Source organism: Theropithecus gelada, chromosome 6 (assembly GCF_003255815.1).
Source record: "Theropithecus gelada isolate Dixy chromosome 6, Tgel_1.0, whole genome shotgun sequence".
NCBI classification, from domain to species: Eukaryota; Metazoa; Chordata; class Mammalia; order Primates; family Cercopithecidae; genus Theropithecus; species Theropithecus gelada.
Window position 1 is genome coordinate 98,855,389 of NC_037673.1, and position 17,580 is coordinate 98,872,968.

General features: G+C 34.4%; 2 protein-coding genes across 13 annotated transcripts in view; one reads left to right on the forward strand and one right to left on the reverse strand.

The window, feature by feature from the left end:
- Positions 1-3,679, reverse strand: part of GIN1 (gypsy retrotransposon integrase 1) — a 33,938-nt gene extending 30,259 nt beyond the window's left edge. For both annotated transcript variants that reach the window (XM_025387751.1, XM_025387750.1), the window contains exon 1: positions 3,605-3,679. The gene's annotated coding sequence lies outside the window, so the exon portion shown is untranslated. The remainder of the gene's footprint in view (positions 1-3,604) is intronic.
- A 61-nt stretch (positions 3,680-3,740) lies between these two features.
- The window catches only part of PPIP5K2 (diphosphoinositol pentakisphosphate kinase 2), a 77,265-nt gene continuing 63,425 nt past the window's right edge, over positions 3,741-17,580 (forward strand). For 10 of the 11 annotated variants that reach the window (XM_025387757.1, XM_025387753.1, XM_025387755.1 and 7 more), the window contains exons 1-4: positions 3,789-4,029; positions 8,810-9,204; positions 12,985-13,180; positions 16,258-16,348. In XM_025387757.1, the coding sequence (XP_025243542.1) occupies positions 9,091-9,204; positions 12,985-13,180; positions 16,258-16,348 (401 nt within the window). In that variant the 5' untranslated portion in view covers positions 3,789-4,029; positions 8,810-9,090. Of the gene's footprint in view, positions 4,030-8,809; positions 9,205-12,984; positions 13,181-16,257; positions 16,349-17,580 lie in introns of all 11 variants that reach the window. The other variant, XM_025387752.1, reaches the window with a different exon arrangement.

Sequence of the window (17,580 nt, forward strand, 5' to 3'; positions counted from 1 at the left end):
CATGGTGGGTCACAGATCTAAACGTACAACTTAAAACTATACAACTTCTAGAAAACAACAACAAAAATTCTTTGTGAGCTTAGGTTGGGTAATGGCTTCCTAGATAGCAAAGAAAAAGCACCTATGCATAAAGAAAAAATTAAAATTTTTATTCTTTAAAGAACTGCCAAAAAAAGAGAAAACACTGGGATAAAATATTTGCAATACATATATATATGATAAATAACTTTTATCTAGAAGTTATAAAGAACTCTCAAAGCTTAACAAGAAAACAACCCAATTTAAAACCTAGAAATACAGACACTTCACCAGAGATATGGTTAGTAAATAAACACATGAAAAAATGCTCAACATCAATAGACAATGAAAAAATGTAAATTAAAACCACAATAAGACATGACTACACACTAACGACAACAAAAACAAAACAAAACCTAACAATACTAGGTACTACCAAGGATACTCTTGCTGGTGATAATAGAAAATGATGTAAACATGTTGGAAAACAGTTTGGCAATTTCTTATAAAATTAAACATCAATTTACCATATGGTCCAGCAATACCAATCTTAGATACTAACCCTAAGGAAAATATATACACCTAAAAACCTGTAAGTGAATGTTTCTAGAAGTTTTATTCCTAACAGCCAAAACCTGAAAACAAATGTTCATCAACTGGTGAATGGATAAACAAATTATAGTAGATCCACATACGGAATACTATTAAGCATTGATAAGGAACAAACTACAAATAGACCTAATAATATGAATAAATCTCAAAATCATTGTGCTAAGTGAAATAAGCCAGACACAAACGGCTATATATTATATATTTCTGTTTATATGACATGTGGAAAAGCCAAAAGTATAGGAAGAGAAAATAATTTTTAAAAATTAAAAATTTTAAAAACAATTGCCACCACATAAGAATGTTTTGGTCAAGGATGGACTGCCTACTGGTCTGATAAGATGATAGCGGAGCATATATAGAACCTGATATAGGGCATTTGATATTAGCACTGCAGATCAAGCAGGAGAAATCAATGATACCCAATAATGTGCAGGGACATTTTTTTTTATATGAAGAGATATATATATATATATATATATGCACACGCACACACACATCATCTAGGTTCATGTAGGTAGTCTGTATTCGTGCATTGCTGAAACTGCCTAACAAAGCATTTCTCAGAATTTATTCCCACTGCTAAGTGACTCACGACTACAGCTGCAAATAGTTATGCAGTATTTTACTATGATAATCCTCACAATACTCCATGGAGTTGGTATTAGTTTTATATCCATTTTACAGGTAAGAAAATGGGGGTCCAGAGATTGTCCAATTTACTAAAGGTAATAAAGTGAGTACACGCGCTGACATTTGTAACTTGGAGTCTCTTACTTCAAATTTTATGCTTTTCCCTGGTGCTATACCAATAAGTTAATTAACTTGTCATCCTTAGCTTTTATAATACTTGATTCAGGCCTCTGTTACACAAATTTTAAAGTGATTTTTGTAATCAATAAGTTTGATTATAAACGAGGAATGGAAATAGCTTATTAATTTTTTATGTTTACATTGTTTAACATCATGTTCAGAACACAGTGGACACTCAACTATTTGTGAATGAATAAAGAATTACTTGCATTTCCTGAAAGGAGAATTAAAAATTATAGCAAATATTCCAAAGGTAACTTATTTCACTTTTGAAAACATTATAGTTCACTTTCACGAACATGGCACTATAAGTAAACTGTGTCTAAGAAGGTATAGACTTAAGCCTTAATATCTATGTTTGGAAGAGGACATTTTTGCAATCATGAGGATGAAAATAATGGACTTAAAAGTCCTTTGTATATGGTAAAGTAATGTATAATTATTATCATATCTAAGTATTATCATCCATATCAGGCTGTTTAGAGTAACAGAGAAGCCTTTCTTTTCTCAAAATCTTCATCTACATGAAAAAATATTTTAAAATATCTTTCCTTTCATTAATTGTGTTAATGCTTTATAGCAATGTTTATAAAGCTTTAGTGCTAAGAAGAAAATCAGAAGACTCAGGAGTTGTATTCTTTTATAACGATATTACAGTCTAATGCAGTTCACAAACTGCTGGTTCTTGAGGTAGAGAGGCAGATGACAAAAGAAAAAGAAAATGCGTAAGAAAGAAAACTCAGTTCACAGAAAGCATAGCCCTTGAAGTAGTTTAAAGTTTTACTGCTAATAATTGGTATTCATACACAAAAGTAACATAAAAGAAACAGTTTCTGTTTTTGTTTTTTCAAAGCCCATACATACACTACTTGGTCCCTAGGAGCAATGTATTTGAAAAGTAGTTACTATGAGAAAATGGCTTGAAACTGTAATATTCGGGACAAATATAAATATCTTCTTATTAAGTGGTTTTAACTACATAAAGAAAGACTGTCCTGGTACTTCTTTGGATATGCTCATATTTTCAAGAATTTCTCTTAAAATCATTACTTACGTACTTAAACGTGTAGGAATAAGAAAAAATGAAAGTGGTTGATTACAACTTGTAGTTTTGCATGAGGAATGTCAGGGTCATATTTGGTTAAGCTTTACACACTTTGTCCCCTCCATAACATCAAATAAAATCAACTCATTGCTTAATTCCTTTGATAATTTTATGTTTGTGTTCAATACAGTAAGGCAGTTAGGTATTACGTCAAGATTAGGACTTAACTGTTTCACCAAGGGTTAAAAACAAAGCTACCAATTTAAGCCCCTAAAAGGTTAAAATACCCGCTAGTTCCATCTTAAAATCTACAATTTTCAATCAACACGTTAACTTGGATCGGAATTCTGACATTTGAATTATTCTATTTTAAGCTCCAAAAAATGGACACGCACAATTTCATGCAACGTCAAGGAGTTGTAAATTTAAATACACTTCTCTGTAATCTGGTTCACTTCAGAGTACAAATTCATTTAACAAAAAAAATGCCTTCATCGCCATATGCATTCACATGAAGCCACATGGGATAAACGCATTTCCACTTTAAAAAGTATCTACTTTGGTTCAGAAATGCCCATTTAAGAAAAACCTACACTGAGATAAAGTGGACATTTTTCTTTTAAAACTACGGGACAGGATTCCCTCTTGACCTCACGTTTCTCCCCGCCACTTATTTAAATTTGGGGCAAAATTTCTGATTAAATGACTGATCAAAGTAATGGGGAGAATTCTTCAATGCCGGCCAAAAGTGCTCGGAGTTTCAAACCCTGTGAGGGAGCATTTCCTAAGCTTTGGGCGACTTGTTAACGGAATCTTAAGGGCAAGGTCCAACCACACTTAGAATCAGCAGGAAAATGACCATTTGGTAAAACTCAATTACACCCAGTAGGCATCTCCCCAGGCCCGAAACGGCACTCGCCCTTTCTGCTCAGCTAGCGCGGGACATCGCAACGCCCAAGGCCCTCCCGTCTCAACGGCGCCTGCGCAAAATCTCCCCACAGAGTCAATTAAACCCTTCCTTAGGCCGGTCGAGGCTAATGGTTTTGAAATTACTGTCGGGTTACGCCTCACTTTAAAAAACAAGTAGGGATGACACAGCACACCAGAACGACCACTCACCGAGGTGGTCCTAAATTCAAACGACAGATTTAAGCTTCCTCTCGTGATTTATCTGGCGCTGCCGGAAGCGGAACTACCCAGGTCCTTTAGAGGCCAGTCCTTTTGGGAGCCTTGGAACCACGGTCAGAAAGGTTAGGACGGATCGTTTGGCTCTTGCCGGAAATCGTTCCGCCCGGTGAGGTTTCGGCGTGAGACGCGAGGAGGGCGGGGAAGAGGCGTGACGGAGATTTCTGAGGTGTAGTAGCCTGAGGTGCCCCTATGTGGCCCTATAGCTGTTACTGAAGGAAGTAGCCTACGTCCACGCCTACAACTGAAGTAACTTGACGAACACCTCACCCCTGCCTCCGGGATGAAAGTGGGTAACCTAGACCTGAATGGGCTTGACCATCTCACAACTGCTCGCGTGACGACCGCATTCGTGGCAGGTGAGGGCCCCAAAACTGGAGGAGAACCGGAGATGCGGAACCTGATCATGCCAGGGTTGAGGCGGCTGCTGGGCTTCTGCTTTGTCTCCTGTGCTCTGCAGAGCCTAAACACGCGCTCCACCGAGGGGCATGTGCTGCAGCGAATGACAGCCTGGGCGTGGAGTGACAGTAGAGCTTTGAGGGTCCTTTCGCGCCTTGATTTCTCCTCCTGCCCCTCCATGGCTTCCCTTTTTCATTTCTTGGGTTTGAGACCCCAGAAATTGAAGCTCAGCTAAAAGGGAACTGTCGAGCTTCTACCCCACGCTGTTCCTGGCTCCACCGAAGTGATTAGCTTCGAGTTATGGGACTGCTGTGGGTAGAGGTGGCTTTTTAAAAAATTTTCTTCCTTAGTCCTTATCCCTCTCTGTCAACCCCACACCCACTTTAACAGAACAAAAGCCTCGTGTGTTGCAGCCTTTCAGAGTAGGGACCGAGGCTGCAGGTCACTGCCGCACCTAATCATTTGGAGGGCGTTGCAGCCTTCCGCGCCCTGAAGGAGAAAGGGCCAGTGTGGTGATCCCGGGATCTCATTCACGAGGTTCTTGACCTCTTCCTGGGAGTTTGCGACTCCTGGAGTCCTTTGGGTAGTAGGTGTCTTGCTGGAAGGCTTAACTATGGAAGTGGGAAGCGTAGCTGACCTTAGCACATAAAATCCTCGCTCTACACTGGGACAGGATTTTGTTTTGCTATTGTGAATTATTTAATGAAATAGCTGATTTTTTTTGTCTTAGATAGATAAAATAATGATAGTTGCCATTAACTGAGTCTTATGTGTGCCGAGTGCTTTACATATTTTGTCATTCGTTCCTCTCAACAATTCCAGGAGATATGTTAGATTATCACCACCATTTTACAGAGTTAGAAATTGAGGAGCAGTCAAGCAACTTGCCCTAGTAAACAGTTGTAAGTAAACGTTTCAATCTGTGTTAAAAACCAGATCTGTCTGCCTTCAAAATCTGTATTCTATTGTCCCGTTCTGTTCTTCCTTGATTTCAATTTCTTCACTAACATTTTCAGTGTCGGAAAGTATTCATTCATTTAAAAAAAATTGGTGTACCTACTTATATGTCTGACAAAAGTTAGACATGATCTCTGTCTTTATATAGCATTGTGATGCAGAATTAAGTAGTACAGAACTCAGAATGCTGTACTTACTGCAGCACAGGTTTATTTAAAGCAAATGACTAAACTTACGTGCAGAAAATTTTAAAATTTTAAATTCATATAACTTTCAGAGTAGTTGTTGTGAGAGTATTAAACTGAACAATTGGTAGAACATTTGTTGATTACCCAAATAAGTGCTATGAACCAAGTTAAGTAGCGGGAATATATAGATTAGGTCCTCATTCTCTAGGAGCCCCCATACAACCACAATATAGACAGTGTTATGGACTATTAATTTTCTCATGTGGAAAAGGAATTGTGTTTATATAGGAAGATGTTCTTATTTTTAGGAGATGCATACAAAAGTACTTAGAGTTGGAGTGTGTTGATATCTAGTACCTTCAAATGGTACAGCAAGTGTATGTGTGTGTGTATAAATAGCAAACATGGCAAAATGTTGGCAATCGTTAAGTATAATGGTGGGCATATGGATGATTAATAAACTGTTCTTTCAACTTTTGTGAATATTTGTAATTTTTCATAATAAAAAGTTGGGGAGGAAAAAACCCAACTCTGATGGAAACAGATAAGTGAAAAGATAGATCCAAAAGCTGCGGAACATAGAAGATGGGAGAGGGTTTTTACGTATCTTTAGGGCCTATCAAAGGTGTGATAGTTCTCAGGAAAACCTTCATTGAAGACCTTCCAGTTGGTTTTTGAATGCGGCATAGGAACTTTCAAGGAGAGCAGTGAATTCCAGGCAGAAGGAAATGCAGGTTCAGCAAAAAGGTATTAAATGAACATTTGAAGAAGGAAAAAAAAAAATCAACATGAAGGTTGTGTGGAACTTGGAATGGGCTTTTTTTGTGTAATCTTATAAATGAACCAGATTGCCTTTGCCAGCCTGCAGAAGCTTATTTATTCCCTATTACATGGATGTACTATTAGTGCCCTGGAAAGGAGACACAATTTATAACAGTGTTTCCATTGGAAAATGCTTTTGGAATTTCAGGAAAACTGGTTATGTGTTTGCGTTCAGGCTGAGCTGCAGGAGCAGGAGCTCTCATTTCCTCTGATTTTGAGAGCAGAGATTTACTAGTTTATAGTTGGGCTCCTGAGGGAACCCATGGAAAGGGCTACAATGATGGCTTGGAAATATTAAGTTCAGGTAAGGGGGATCTGAATACTAGGTGGGACTGATGGATGATCCAGGGTGTTATTTTGAGGATCAGGTAGCTCTGACTGTGACCAGTAAAAGTATGAAAGAGAAGAATGATTATCCCAGGCAGTAGTGTTCATGATAGTCTCAAGCGGTGTGGTAAGACTAGAAAAGATGTAGAGGTCTCCAACAACAACAGTGGCAAAGAGGAATTTCTGTGACTCATTAGACAAGAGGTAAGTAGATACATTCTAAATTGAGTTATTTATATTTGTTCCTTGCCAATTAAATTTGTTAGAAAACTGTCATAACAACATTTAACAAGATATTAAACAACTAACATTTACTGAGTGCTTAATATGTGCTATTTGCTGTGGCATCTGTATTGTAATTTCATTGTCAAAACAATATATGAAATTTAGAATCCCATTTTACAGATGATGACTAGAGAGGTTCAATAACTTGACTAAGGACACGGAGCTGAGCAACTTTCAGAAAAAGTTTTCAAATCCAGTTTTGAGTCTAGAGCAATTGTTCTTATAGTGTGATTCCAAGATGAGCAACATCGGCATCACCTTGGAACTTTTGGAAAGGCAAAATATTGGGCCCCACCCCCAGAGTTTTGAGTTTGGTGTTTTAACAAGTCCCTACAGGTGATTCCATTGCATTCTAATGTTTGAGAACTACTGCATTGAGTGTGGACATTTTTAGTAGCATAACACTCATTTCAGATTCTTTTAGATTTATATGTTAGAGTCAGTAGGGAGTTTGGTTTATAGGAGTGTTTATGGAAACTATGGTTTATTGTTTAATATACGCCAAGCACTTATGCTATCTCACTTAGTCTTTACAGGGTTACAGATGTTACTATTCTTCCTTTTTTATAGACTAATAGCAACTAGCGTAAGTCACTAGCTACGAAGTGACAGATTAAAACAGATGTACCTGACTCCAGAACATTCCCCTTCCACTATCGAAATATTTGAGCTCTTTTTAGATGGAAAGAGTAAAAAACTTAAAAGAAACCAAGAGATATTTGCCATTTGATAGAAAACAGAACTGAGATCAACTTATCCACCAACATCAAGTTTTACAGCAACTGGAAACTTTCTGTTTTTTTTGTTTTTTTTTTTTTTCAGTAGACATTTTTTACATGTTAAATAATGCAGAGGAATAGAACAAAAGGCATTGATTTATAAAGTAAATTATTTCTACTTTTATTTTTAAATTGCAAATTATTTTAAATGTAACACTGTAATTTAAAGATGGTTAAAGTGAAGGCTAACTGGGTAAATTGATTTTAATGTCTACTGGGGAGTCACCAGTTATACTGGAATTAGATCTTTAGGAATAGAACTTTTGGAGTTATGCTTTTAATTCTACCTAGCATATTGTTTGACTTTTAAGAATATTTGATCAATTAATTTCTTTTACTACCAGTAATCAAATGAAGCATTTGTTACGTAGTTTCATCTTGGTATATAATTAATTTTAATATGACCAGGAAACAAGTACATGTAAACAACTATGGTAAGGAATATTTTGAGATGATACTGCTCTTATATGATAGTTCTTATTTATTTTATTTATTTATTTATTTATTTGAGACAGAGTCTTTCTCTGTTATTCAAGCTGGAGTATAGTGGCACAGTCATAGCTCACTGGAGCTTCAAACTGTTGGGCTCAAGCGATCCTCCCACCTCAACCTCCCAAGTAGCTAGGATTACAGGTGCAAGCTATGATAGTTCTTTAACTGATACTCATGGATGCCTGGTTATGTGGAAGAGTTTGAATGTCAGTGAATCACATAAAATTGCTTGCAGAATTTAGTGCACATGTACTTTCTTTTTTTCTGAGGAGAAGATCCATAGATTTTATTAGATTTGTTAAAGAGTTTTCGACTTCTACACGTTTAAGAGCTGCTATTTAATGAAATCTTGTTCTGATTCTAATATTTTTTTGTTCATTTATATATGAGACCAGAATATAGAATTTTTATGTTCCCTAAAATACCTGTTTACAGACAGCTTTACAAATTGACTTAATGTAATTTCAGATTAATATTTGTTAGTGGTTTTTAAAGCTGCATTCCATTTGTCTGTTCTTTTCCATTGCATTCAGATATTTCGTAACTATATGCTAACAGATTTAGCTTTAATATAATTTTGTTATAATTTGAGTAATTTTCTCTTAATTGATTTAGATATTTTGGGATGAAGAATTTAATGTGTAGTCTTTTTGTTAATTCATATGTTTGTCAAGTTGCTAAGATGTATACTACTGAGGATCAGTTTTAGTTTCTTAATTTTTCGTTTTTATTAGTTATAAGTAATTTTCTTATGGGAGAAATTGTATTTTCATTTTAACAATATACATCAAGTTATTGGTGCTGATTTTACAAGAGTCATTAAAAATTATTTTTTACAGGAATGTTTTTGGAGTGCACCTCCCAAAATTAGTTTTTTCATTGCATTTTAGGTAAGAAGATTGCTGTATCAACTCAAGAAAGCAATAGCCTCACTGTCTTTGTATTTTGAATTGCAACAACTTTGATATCAACAATGAAGCAATGATATCTAAGAACAAAAGAGTATTTGCCAACAGTCATCAAAATATCAAGTGATTGTATAAGCAGAAACAAGCTGTCGCAGACCTGTGTGTTAGCTAATATATGGAGAATGCTTTCTTCTGATGCTATTTACTTAGAGGCAGTTCTAATATAAATCATTTCAATTATATCTACATCAAATAAAATAAAAATGAGTGAAGCCCCCAGATTCTTTGTTGGACCAGAAGATACAGAAATAAATCCTGGAAATTATCGACATTTCTTCCACCATGCAGATGAAGACGATGAGGAGGAAGATGATTCTGTAAGTTGTTTGTTTTTTCTTTGGTGAGAGAAGACCGATACAGTATAGGCTTTTTACTAATCACTGTTAATGTGAATTAATCTTAAGACTCTTTTTGTTGGAAAATTTTTAAACTGAAAAAGTATATTTTGCTTCATGACTGATGTTGTTGAATCTATGATGAATCAATAAATACAGTTATGGGTCAAACCTTTATGTTGTTTAATGATGCCTATTTTAGTTTCTTTCAGTGATACGCATAGTGTAACTCAGTGTTAGGTAAAAAAAAAAAAAAAGTGGCAAAGAGAAACAGTAATCTGGGCCATAAATCCAAAAGCTTTCTTGTATGTAGAAATACATAGCAAATAATTGATGATAAGTAGAAGGAAATAATTTTAAAGGTCGTTTAAAGGAGAAGGATTACTTAACTAGATTCATTAAGCTTATGTTACCAATGTGAGTTCTGGTTGAACTGAAGATACTCATATTTATTAACTTCAGAAGTCTGAAAACTGAGTGGCTAACAGGGTAGGCTACCTAAAGTATCTATGTGTTTGTGTGTGTGTCTAAAGCTTGTTCTCTTTCTGATATAATGTTCTATCCATACTGGATCTTAGAAATGATATACATTTATTATGCTCATTTTGCTATAGTTACATTAGACCAATATTTTTCTTACTCATCATTTAATTTTTTAAGTAGAGACTACTTTACTGTGAATACTGATTTAAAATACCTACAGTACGTGTTTGTTTTTCATATATTTCTAATTGGAAAGAGAATTTAGTTTTAGGAGAAAAACCTGTTCTATTTTGCAAAAATAGTAAAACCAAAAATAGTGATTAGATGACTCTTTAAGCCCTTTTTTATAATAACGATCTTTCACAGTGGAGTTACACATATTTGAAATGCAAATTCTACTGTTAGCTCATTTCAAACCTTCAATGCAGAGCACCTTTGCTACCTCCTGCCCCTGAAAAACTAGATTTTCAGGCAGGCTTCTCTTACCAGCTCAAACTTTTTTTCATCTGAAGTTTTATCTAGAAGTCCTATAAGTAAAACATGAAAGCAGAGCATCTCTGGCTCACTTAAACTAGAAAGCACTATTGACTCAGCCTCTACTGCCTTTATCCCCTTTTTCTAGAGTTCTTCTGAATATGGTGTGAACACCACTGGCAGATCAAAGCCAGTCTTCTTACATGTGAAAGCTTTTATGTCTCATCTATATCTACATCCATACCTCTTTCTCATTCTTTCTACCTTCTATGTTTTAGTAACATCAACATTTTTATTTCCACATATTTATTGTCATACCATGCATCTTTGCTATTGTGTGTACTCTTTCACCTTTCTGAAATGACCTTATTTTGGAATACCTTGTGAATTATTTTTCATTCTTCCAAACCCTCCTCAGATTTCACATCATTCACTCTTTCCACTCTCCTTGCTTTTTTTTTCATCACAGATTGGAATACTTCTTCCTCATTACTGTGTCTTTACATTGGTGTATATACAGTTGTCCCTCAATATCCATGAGGGATTGGTTCTAGAACTCCCTGTGGATACCAAAATCTGCCGATGCTGAAGCTCTTTTTATAAAATTGTGTGATATTTACATGTAAGCCGCATCTACCCATATGTTTTAAATCATCTCTAAATTACTTTAATACAATATAAATATGTAAAAATAGTTGTTATACTGTATCGCTTAGGGAATAATGATAAGAAATATCATCTGTATATGTTCGGTACAGATGCTTTTTCCCCCACAAATATCTTCAATACATGATTAATTGAATCCATGGATGTGAAACCCATAGATATGGAGGGCCAACTGTACTTCTATTCCATGTATCACAATGTTTTTTATTATTACTGTGTTCCCTGTTAGACTCAAAGTACTTTGAGTACAGGTACGTCTGTATATCTAATCTTCAGCACATCGTATGGTGCACTATTATCACTTTACAGAAGCTTGATTTAGTTTATTTGATCTATAGCTTTATATTTATAAAATGATTTATTCCAGATCATTCTTCTGTTTTTAAGATTTCTCTCCCGTTTTTAGACTTCAAAGATGTGAATATAGTTTTTTTAGACATTCAACCTAACAAAATACCTCAGATCAGTTTAAAAAATTATCTTCATGATTTTAAGGTTTTACCTAACAGAGAACCTCTGTTATTGTGTCTTAAGAATGTAAGTTTAGTTATACATTTTAAACTTGAATGGTTCCTATTCATCTTAGCCATTGAGCAGATATTCATTAAATAGATTTGTAATACATAAGACTTAATATATTAGCATTTAAAAAAATTGTAAAGCAATGTGAAATGTTAGGTTAGAGTACATTTTTTGCTGGGGAAATCTACCTTAGGAACATTATAATGAACTGTATCAAAACTTTTGATCAGGAAAGCATTGAATAAGGTCTTATATAAAAATGGATGGTCAGAGGGATAAATACAGAAGATTCCAGGAAGGTTAGCATTTATAATCTATTTGATTTACCAGTCAACTGTAGTACAATTTTAACTCTACATTTCATGAGTTTGAGGAGACCATACAGAAATATTGTTCTAGGCATAAAAAAAGAATAATTTAGGCTGGGCGTGGTAGCTCATGCCTGTAATCTCAGCACTTTGGGAGGCCGAGGCAGGCGGATCACAAGGTCAGGAGATCGAGACCATCCTGGCTAACACGATGAAACCCCATATCTACTAAAAATATGAAAAAAAAATTAGCCAGGTGTGGTGGTGCACACGTGTAGTCCCAGCTACTCGGGAGACTGAGGCAGGCGAATTACTTGAACCTGGGAGGCGGAGGTTGCAGTGAGCTGATATCACGCCACTGTACTCCAGCCTGGGTGACAGAGCGAGACTTCGTCTCAAAAAAAAAAAAAAAGAAATTAATTAATTCTGATGTTATCCAATTTTATTTTTAGATATATTAAGAAAAAGCCCAGTAAAGCACTTTCGAGCCTAGATTATAATGTTGTGTGAAATATATAAAGTATCATGGAAGAAAGAAGAATTGAAATGAGAAACTGAAGACAGCTTTTGTATATTTGATAAAACTCTCAAGCACTTAAATGCAAAGATCACCAAATGAATCTTGAGTAATTTTATAAATCTAGGAGCTACTCATAAATTAGTTTCTATATCCTGCTTTTTAAGTTTTAGACTGACTCGTGGCCTTCGAGCTGTTACGAGGATGCCAGAGATCAGTAACCCCAATAAATAGGAGTATTGACTATGAAGACAGGAGGGGCAAAGAGACTTGACATCTCTGTTGGCAGTGTGGCTTTCTTTAAAATTTTCTTCCAGGTTGTCATTGGTGACCAACTAATATTCAAGTGCAAACTACAATAATAGTTTAATACTGTATAGCTTTGTAGTCAGGACTATGTCTTATTTTAGGCAAGAGAATTCTTTATCTTTCTACATAGAGTAGATGGGTTTTGACTGTTACTATACTTTACTGGTATGAGGAGGATAAATAAATGCTAGAGGTAGTTAAAGAGGGGGTACTTTTTTAGTTTTAAATTTCATTGAAAATAGCAACAATATTTGTTCTGAAAGTGTTTTTGTTTTTAAATTTTTTTCCAGAACTTTGTAGAAAACTGTTTTTTAAGTGTTTATTATAACAATGATATAATTTTTTAAAATTCCTTTGTTTGTTAATATGTCCCTTTTATTGATTGATCACATGCCTTATCTACTTTTGGAAAACAAATGAAGATAGCTGTACTTTGGAGTTCATGTAAAGTTAACCCGATTTTTTGTTTCATTTTTGTTTTAGCCACCAGAAAGGCAGATTGTGGTTGGAATATGTTCCATGGCAAAGAAATCCAAATCCAAACCAATGAAGGAAATTCTTGAACGGATCTCCTTATTTAAATATATCACAGTAGTAGTATTTGAAGAGGAGGTTATTTTGAATGAACCAGTGGAAAACTGGCCTTTATGTGATTGTCTTATTTCTTTCCATTCTAAAGGTATTAAGGGGAGTGGGGGAGAAACTCCTTTATCTTCTCTGAGTATAAAACTAATACATATTAATTGTAGACTATGAGATAAAACAAAAATAAACTTTAAGACACTTTCATGGACAGGTGATATTAACATTTTGATGTATTTCTTTCCAGTGTATGTCTTCTCTGTGTATTTTCTTTTAATTTAATGTCATAGTGTATGTGTAATTTTATATTTAACCTTTTTCACTGTTATATCAAGAAGTTTTTTCCCCCACCATATCATTCTTAGATAATGTGGTTTTTAATAGTAGCATAGTATATCATTGTGTGGATATACCATAACATATTTAAATTTATCTAATATCCTAATATTTGGACAGTTTCCAGTTTTCACTATTAAAAATAAGGTTGTGTGAGCTCTTGTTTGCATCTGTAAGTTTCTTAGGACAAGTTCTTGAATTATTGAATACTTTAAGTCCCTTTCTATGCTGTATAGAACAAGATCTATCATTTTTCATATACATATTCATACTTCATTTTTAAGAACTTAATAATTTGAGATTTTTAGATATTCCTTGCTATATTTTATTAATCAAACTGAAATATCAATTCAGCTTAAGTATTATGTCATTGTAAAGTCCACTAATCAAATTATTGCTGAGGGTACATCTGAAAATTCATAGCCTAAGAATCTGTGAATTAAGTGAATTTCCCACTAAGAACTATTAATTGAAAAGATGTGCTCTCGGTTGTAAATGTATTCATATTTAATCATCTCTTGTTACCAAAATATGTTGTCCTGAGCTATGTTAAAGTCTTACTTCAGGAGGAAGAAGATGGAGCATGGTTGTGCTACCATAGCCTAAATTGATGTTCATTATTTCATAGAGAAGTCAAGACACTGATCTTTAAAGACTCAGGCTGCTTATTTTAGAGAACTTTGAAATTTCTTCCTCCTTGAGAGTAAAGCATTCTTCCCTTACCCTCACATGGTTCTTCCTATTAATGCCATATTTGCCTGTAAAAACTAGGTGCTATAGCTAATGTCATATTCCACATACCATCTCTTGGTACGGAAAAAGTTTCTCTTTAACAAAAACAAAAGCAGGAAACGGTGTAGGTGTTTTCTATTTGCTAAATTCTGTAAGGAGGCTTCAAATCATAGACATCGAGACATCTTTACAAGCAATGAATTCTGAGAGTCTTTACAAAACTTGCAGGATTTGTAATTTGTGGCTAAGTGATTCTTGATATAAAGTATCTGTATTCAAATTTCAAAAACTAAGAGGAGTTTAGGAATAAATCTGGTTTAACTGGCCACAGCTTTTTGTTTTGTTTTATTTTCAGCATGTTTTAATACTTTTTCTCTTTATCCTGGTAGTGCTGTAAAATATAGTCTCTTCACAGGTATACTTAGTATTATATAGTTGAATACTAAAGTTATGTATGCTTGCTGATTTTTATCCTTTTCCATAGATATTTATTAAAATATTGCCTCTTAAGGAATAATAACAATAACATTTATTGAGCACTTACTATGTCAGGTACTGTGCTTAGTGCCTTATATCCACACTATTATTAATTCCTCAAAACTCTACTAGGTAAGACTGGTATAATACCCTTTTATGCTGGTACCAGAGGCTTAGAGACGTTAAATAAATTTGCCCAAGGTCACATAGCTAGTGAAAGATGGAACCCGGATTTGAATGCTGGTTTATGTCTTTAACTGTTACAGTATACAACTAATGATGTGTATTGATGGATAAAATTGGAGACTTTTTGTCAATTTTTTTTTCCCCCTGGAGACAGGGTCTTGCTCTGTCAACCAGGCTGGGGTACAGTGGTAAAGTCATAGCTCCCTGTAACCTCAAACTCTTCGGCTCAAGTGATCCTCCCACCTCAGCCTCCTGAATAGATAGAACTACAGGTTGCACCACTACCCTCAGCTGATTCTTTTGAATTTTTTGTAGAGATGGGATCTTGCTATGTTGCCCAGGCTGGTGTTGAATTCCTGGCCTCAAGCACTCCTCCCAACTCGGCCTCCCAAAGTACTGGGAGAGGCAAGAGCCACTGTACCTGGCATTAGTGCCAATATAGAGAATAAAATATAATCATAAGATTTTTTTAGATTTTGGGAGAGGGGAGCTGTTCTTAACTATATCTACTATTTGATTTGTTTTCATTGTAATTAGTACTTTTACCAGTCTAGAAGTTTTAGGGAGTTAATTTCTAATATTTTAATGTTGACTGAGCAATAGCATGATTCTGCTCATATATTTTGAGCATATATGTCATATATGAATTAATTTTTGCTTGTATAGCTTTTTTTTTTTTTTTTTTTTTTTTTTTGAGACAGAGCCTTGCTCTGTTGCCCAGGCTGGAGTACAAGGGCGCAATCTCCACTCACCGCAACCTCCGTCTCCTGGGTTCGAGTGATTCTCCTGCTTCAGCCTCCCAAGTATCTGGGATTACAGGTGCACGCCACCACACCTGGCTAATTTTTTGTAATTTTAGTAGAGACGGGGTTTCACCATGTTGGCCAGGCTGGTCTCAAACTCCTGACCTCAGGTGATCCACCTGCCTTGGCCTCCCAAAGTGCTGGGATTACAGGCGTGCACCACCACTCCTGGCCCACTGTTTTTAAAGGTACATAAGTTCTTTGGTTATCGGCTAATTTATGTGTGTAGGCATCAAAATATCTAAGAGAAAAGAAGAGATGTTGAATATATTTTTTAAAAATTACCAGGTGATTCTGATACACCCATGCTATTTATATATAGATTTCTCTTTGTGTATGAGGTGAATTTTACCTTATTTCAGGTGACTGACTAGTCGGACCTTGACTCACATGTCAGTGCTCCAAATTTGGTTATATAACCACTGGTTTGCTGTGCCTTAACAATCAAATTAGGAAAAAATAAGATTTAATATATAAGTTAAATCAAGGTTTATGTATATATTATTCCATACCTTTTATAGAAGGCAGTTATGTGTTAATGAAATTAATCTTTTATGGGAAGTGGCATCAATTCAAATTAATAAAGTATAGATGCTTATCTTGAGATTATACAGAATATGTTAATAATATGTATTCTTAGGATTTCCACTGGACAAAGCGGTTGCCTATGCAAAACTCAGGAATCCATTTGTAATCAATGACTTGAATATGCAGTATCTCATACAAGATAGGTGAGTGGTGAAGTTGGCTGAATTAAGGGAAGGAAAATTAACATTAATTTAGTACCTACTCTATGCTGACATGGCATCAGGTGGTTTTGCATTATTAATTCATTGTACTTTCAAAATACTCAGAAAGAGTTGTTTATTACCTAATTTTACAGATGAGGAATCTTGATAATTAGGAAGATTGATTAATCTAACCAAAGTCACAAGTAGTTCCCCAAGTAGTAGGACAGACTTCACCGAGATTGTTTAACAATTTCCAGAGCCTACTAAACCATTGAAAGTTATGAGCACTTTTTCTGTCATGGGACTGATGATGAAATTAGGACTTTACTCATTATAACTAGATTTTTTAAATGGTAAAGTATACCTATTTTGAAAAATATTATACTATATATTTTAGCATTCATTGAACAGGTAAAAAGCATGGATTTCTAATACATTATAAAATATGAGTATATTTATGTATTTCATTCAATCGATGTTTCACTCCTATAGCCATTATAATCTCACCAGCATTCTATTTTCTAGTGTTACCATTACAATATGAGATTATATATACGAAAATGCTTTGTAAATATGAGACCCTATGGTTTTTTCACTCTGCTATTTTTTTCTGTTCTTCCAGAGAGTAACAATTATTAATATCTAAAATTTAAAACATTTTCTCTAGATTTACATATTAATTCATATATATGTATTTATATATATATACAGCTATAGCTATAGAAATGTATGTTTTAAAAGGTTTGAACAGTAAAAGCATACTGAAAGCCATTTAATCTTGTCACTATATCATATTTTTTCTATAGAAAGCAATACATACACACAATCACATTTTACCAAATTAGAATCACTTTTCTCTAGTATACTGTGAACATTTCTCCATGTCATTAAATGCTATTTGAGCATAAAGTTTTTAATGCTTAGGTAATGTTCTATCATTGTGATATATCAACTTTATTCAGCCATTTTTAAAATACATTTACGTTCTCAGTTTTAATAATTAGTATCCTAATAAGCTAGAAAAGAATTGTGCATAAATTTTTGTTCTTATTGCTGAATATTTCCTCAGAATACCTTTTTTAAATATTTGAAATGACATTTGTTTATTTAAAAAATAAAAAGGGTTGACATATATACCCTTTTTATTTGTAGAACAGTAATAATGTCTTTTAAGAAAACTACAATAATATATTCATTGTAAAATGGAGCAATAAAACAATAAGGATGTTTTC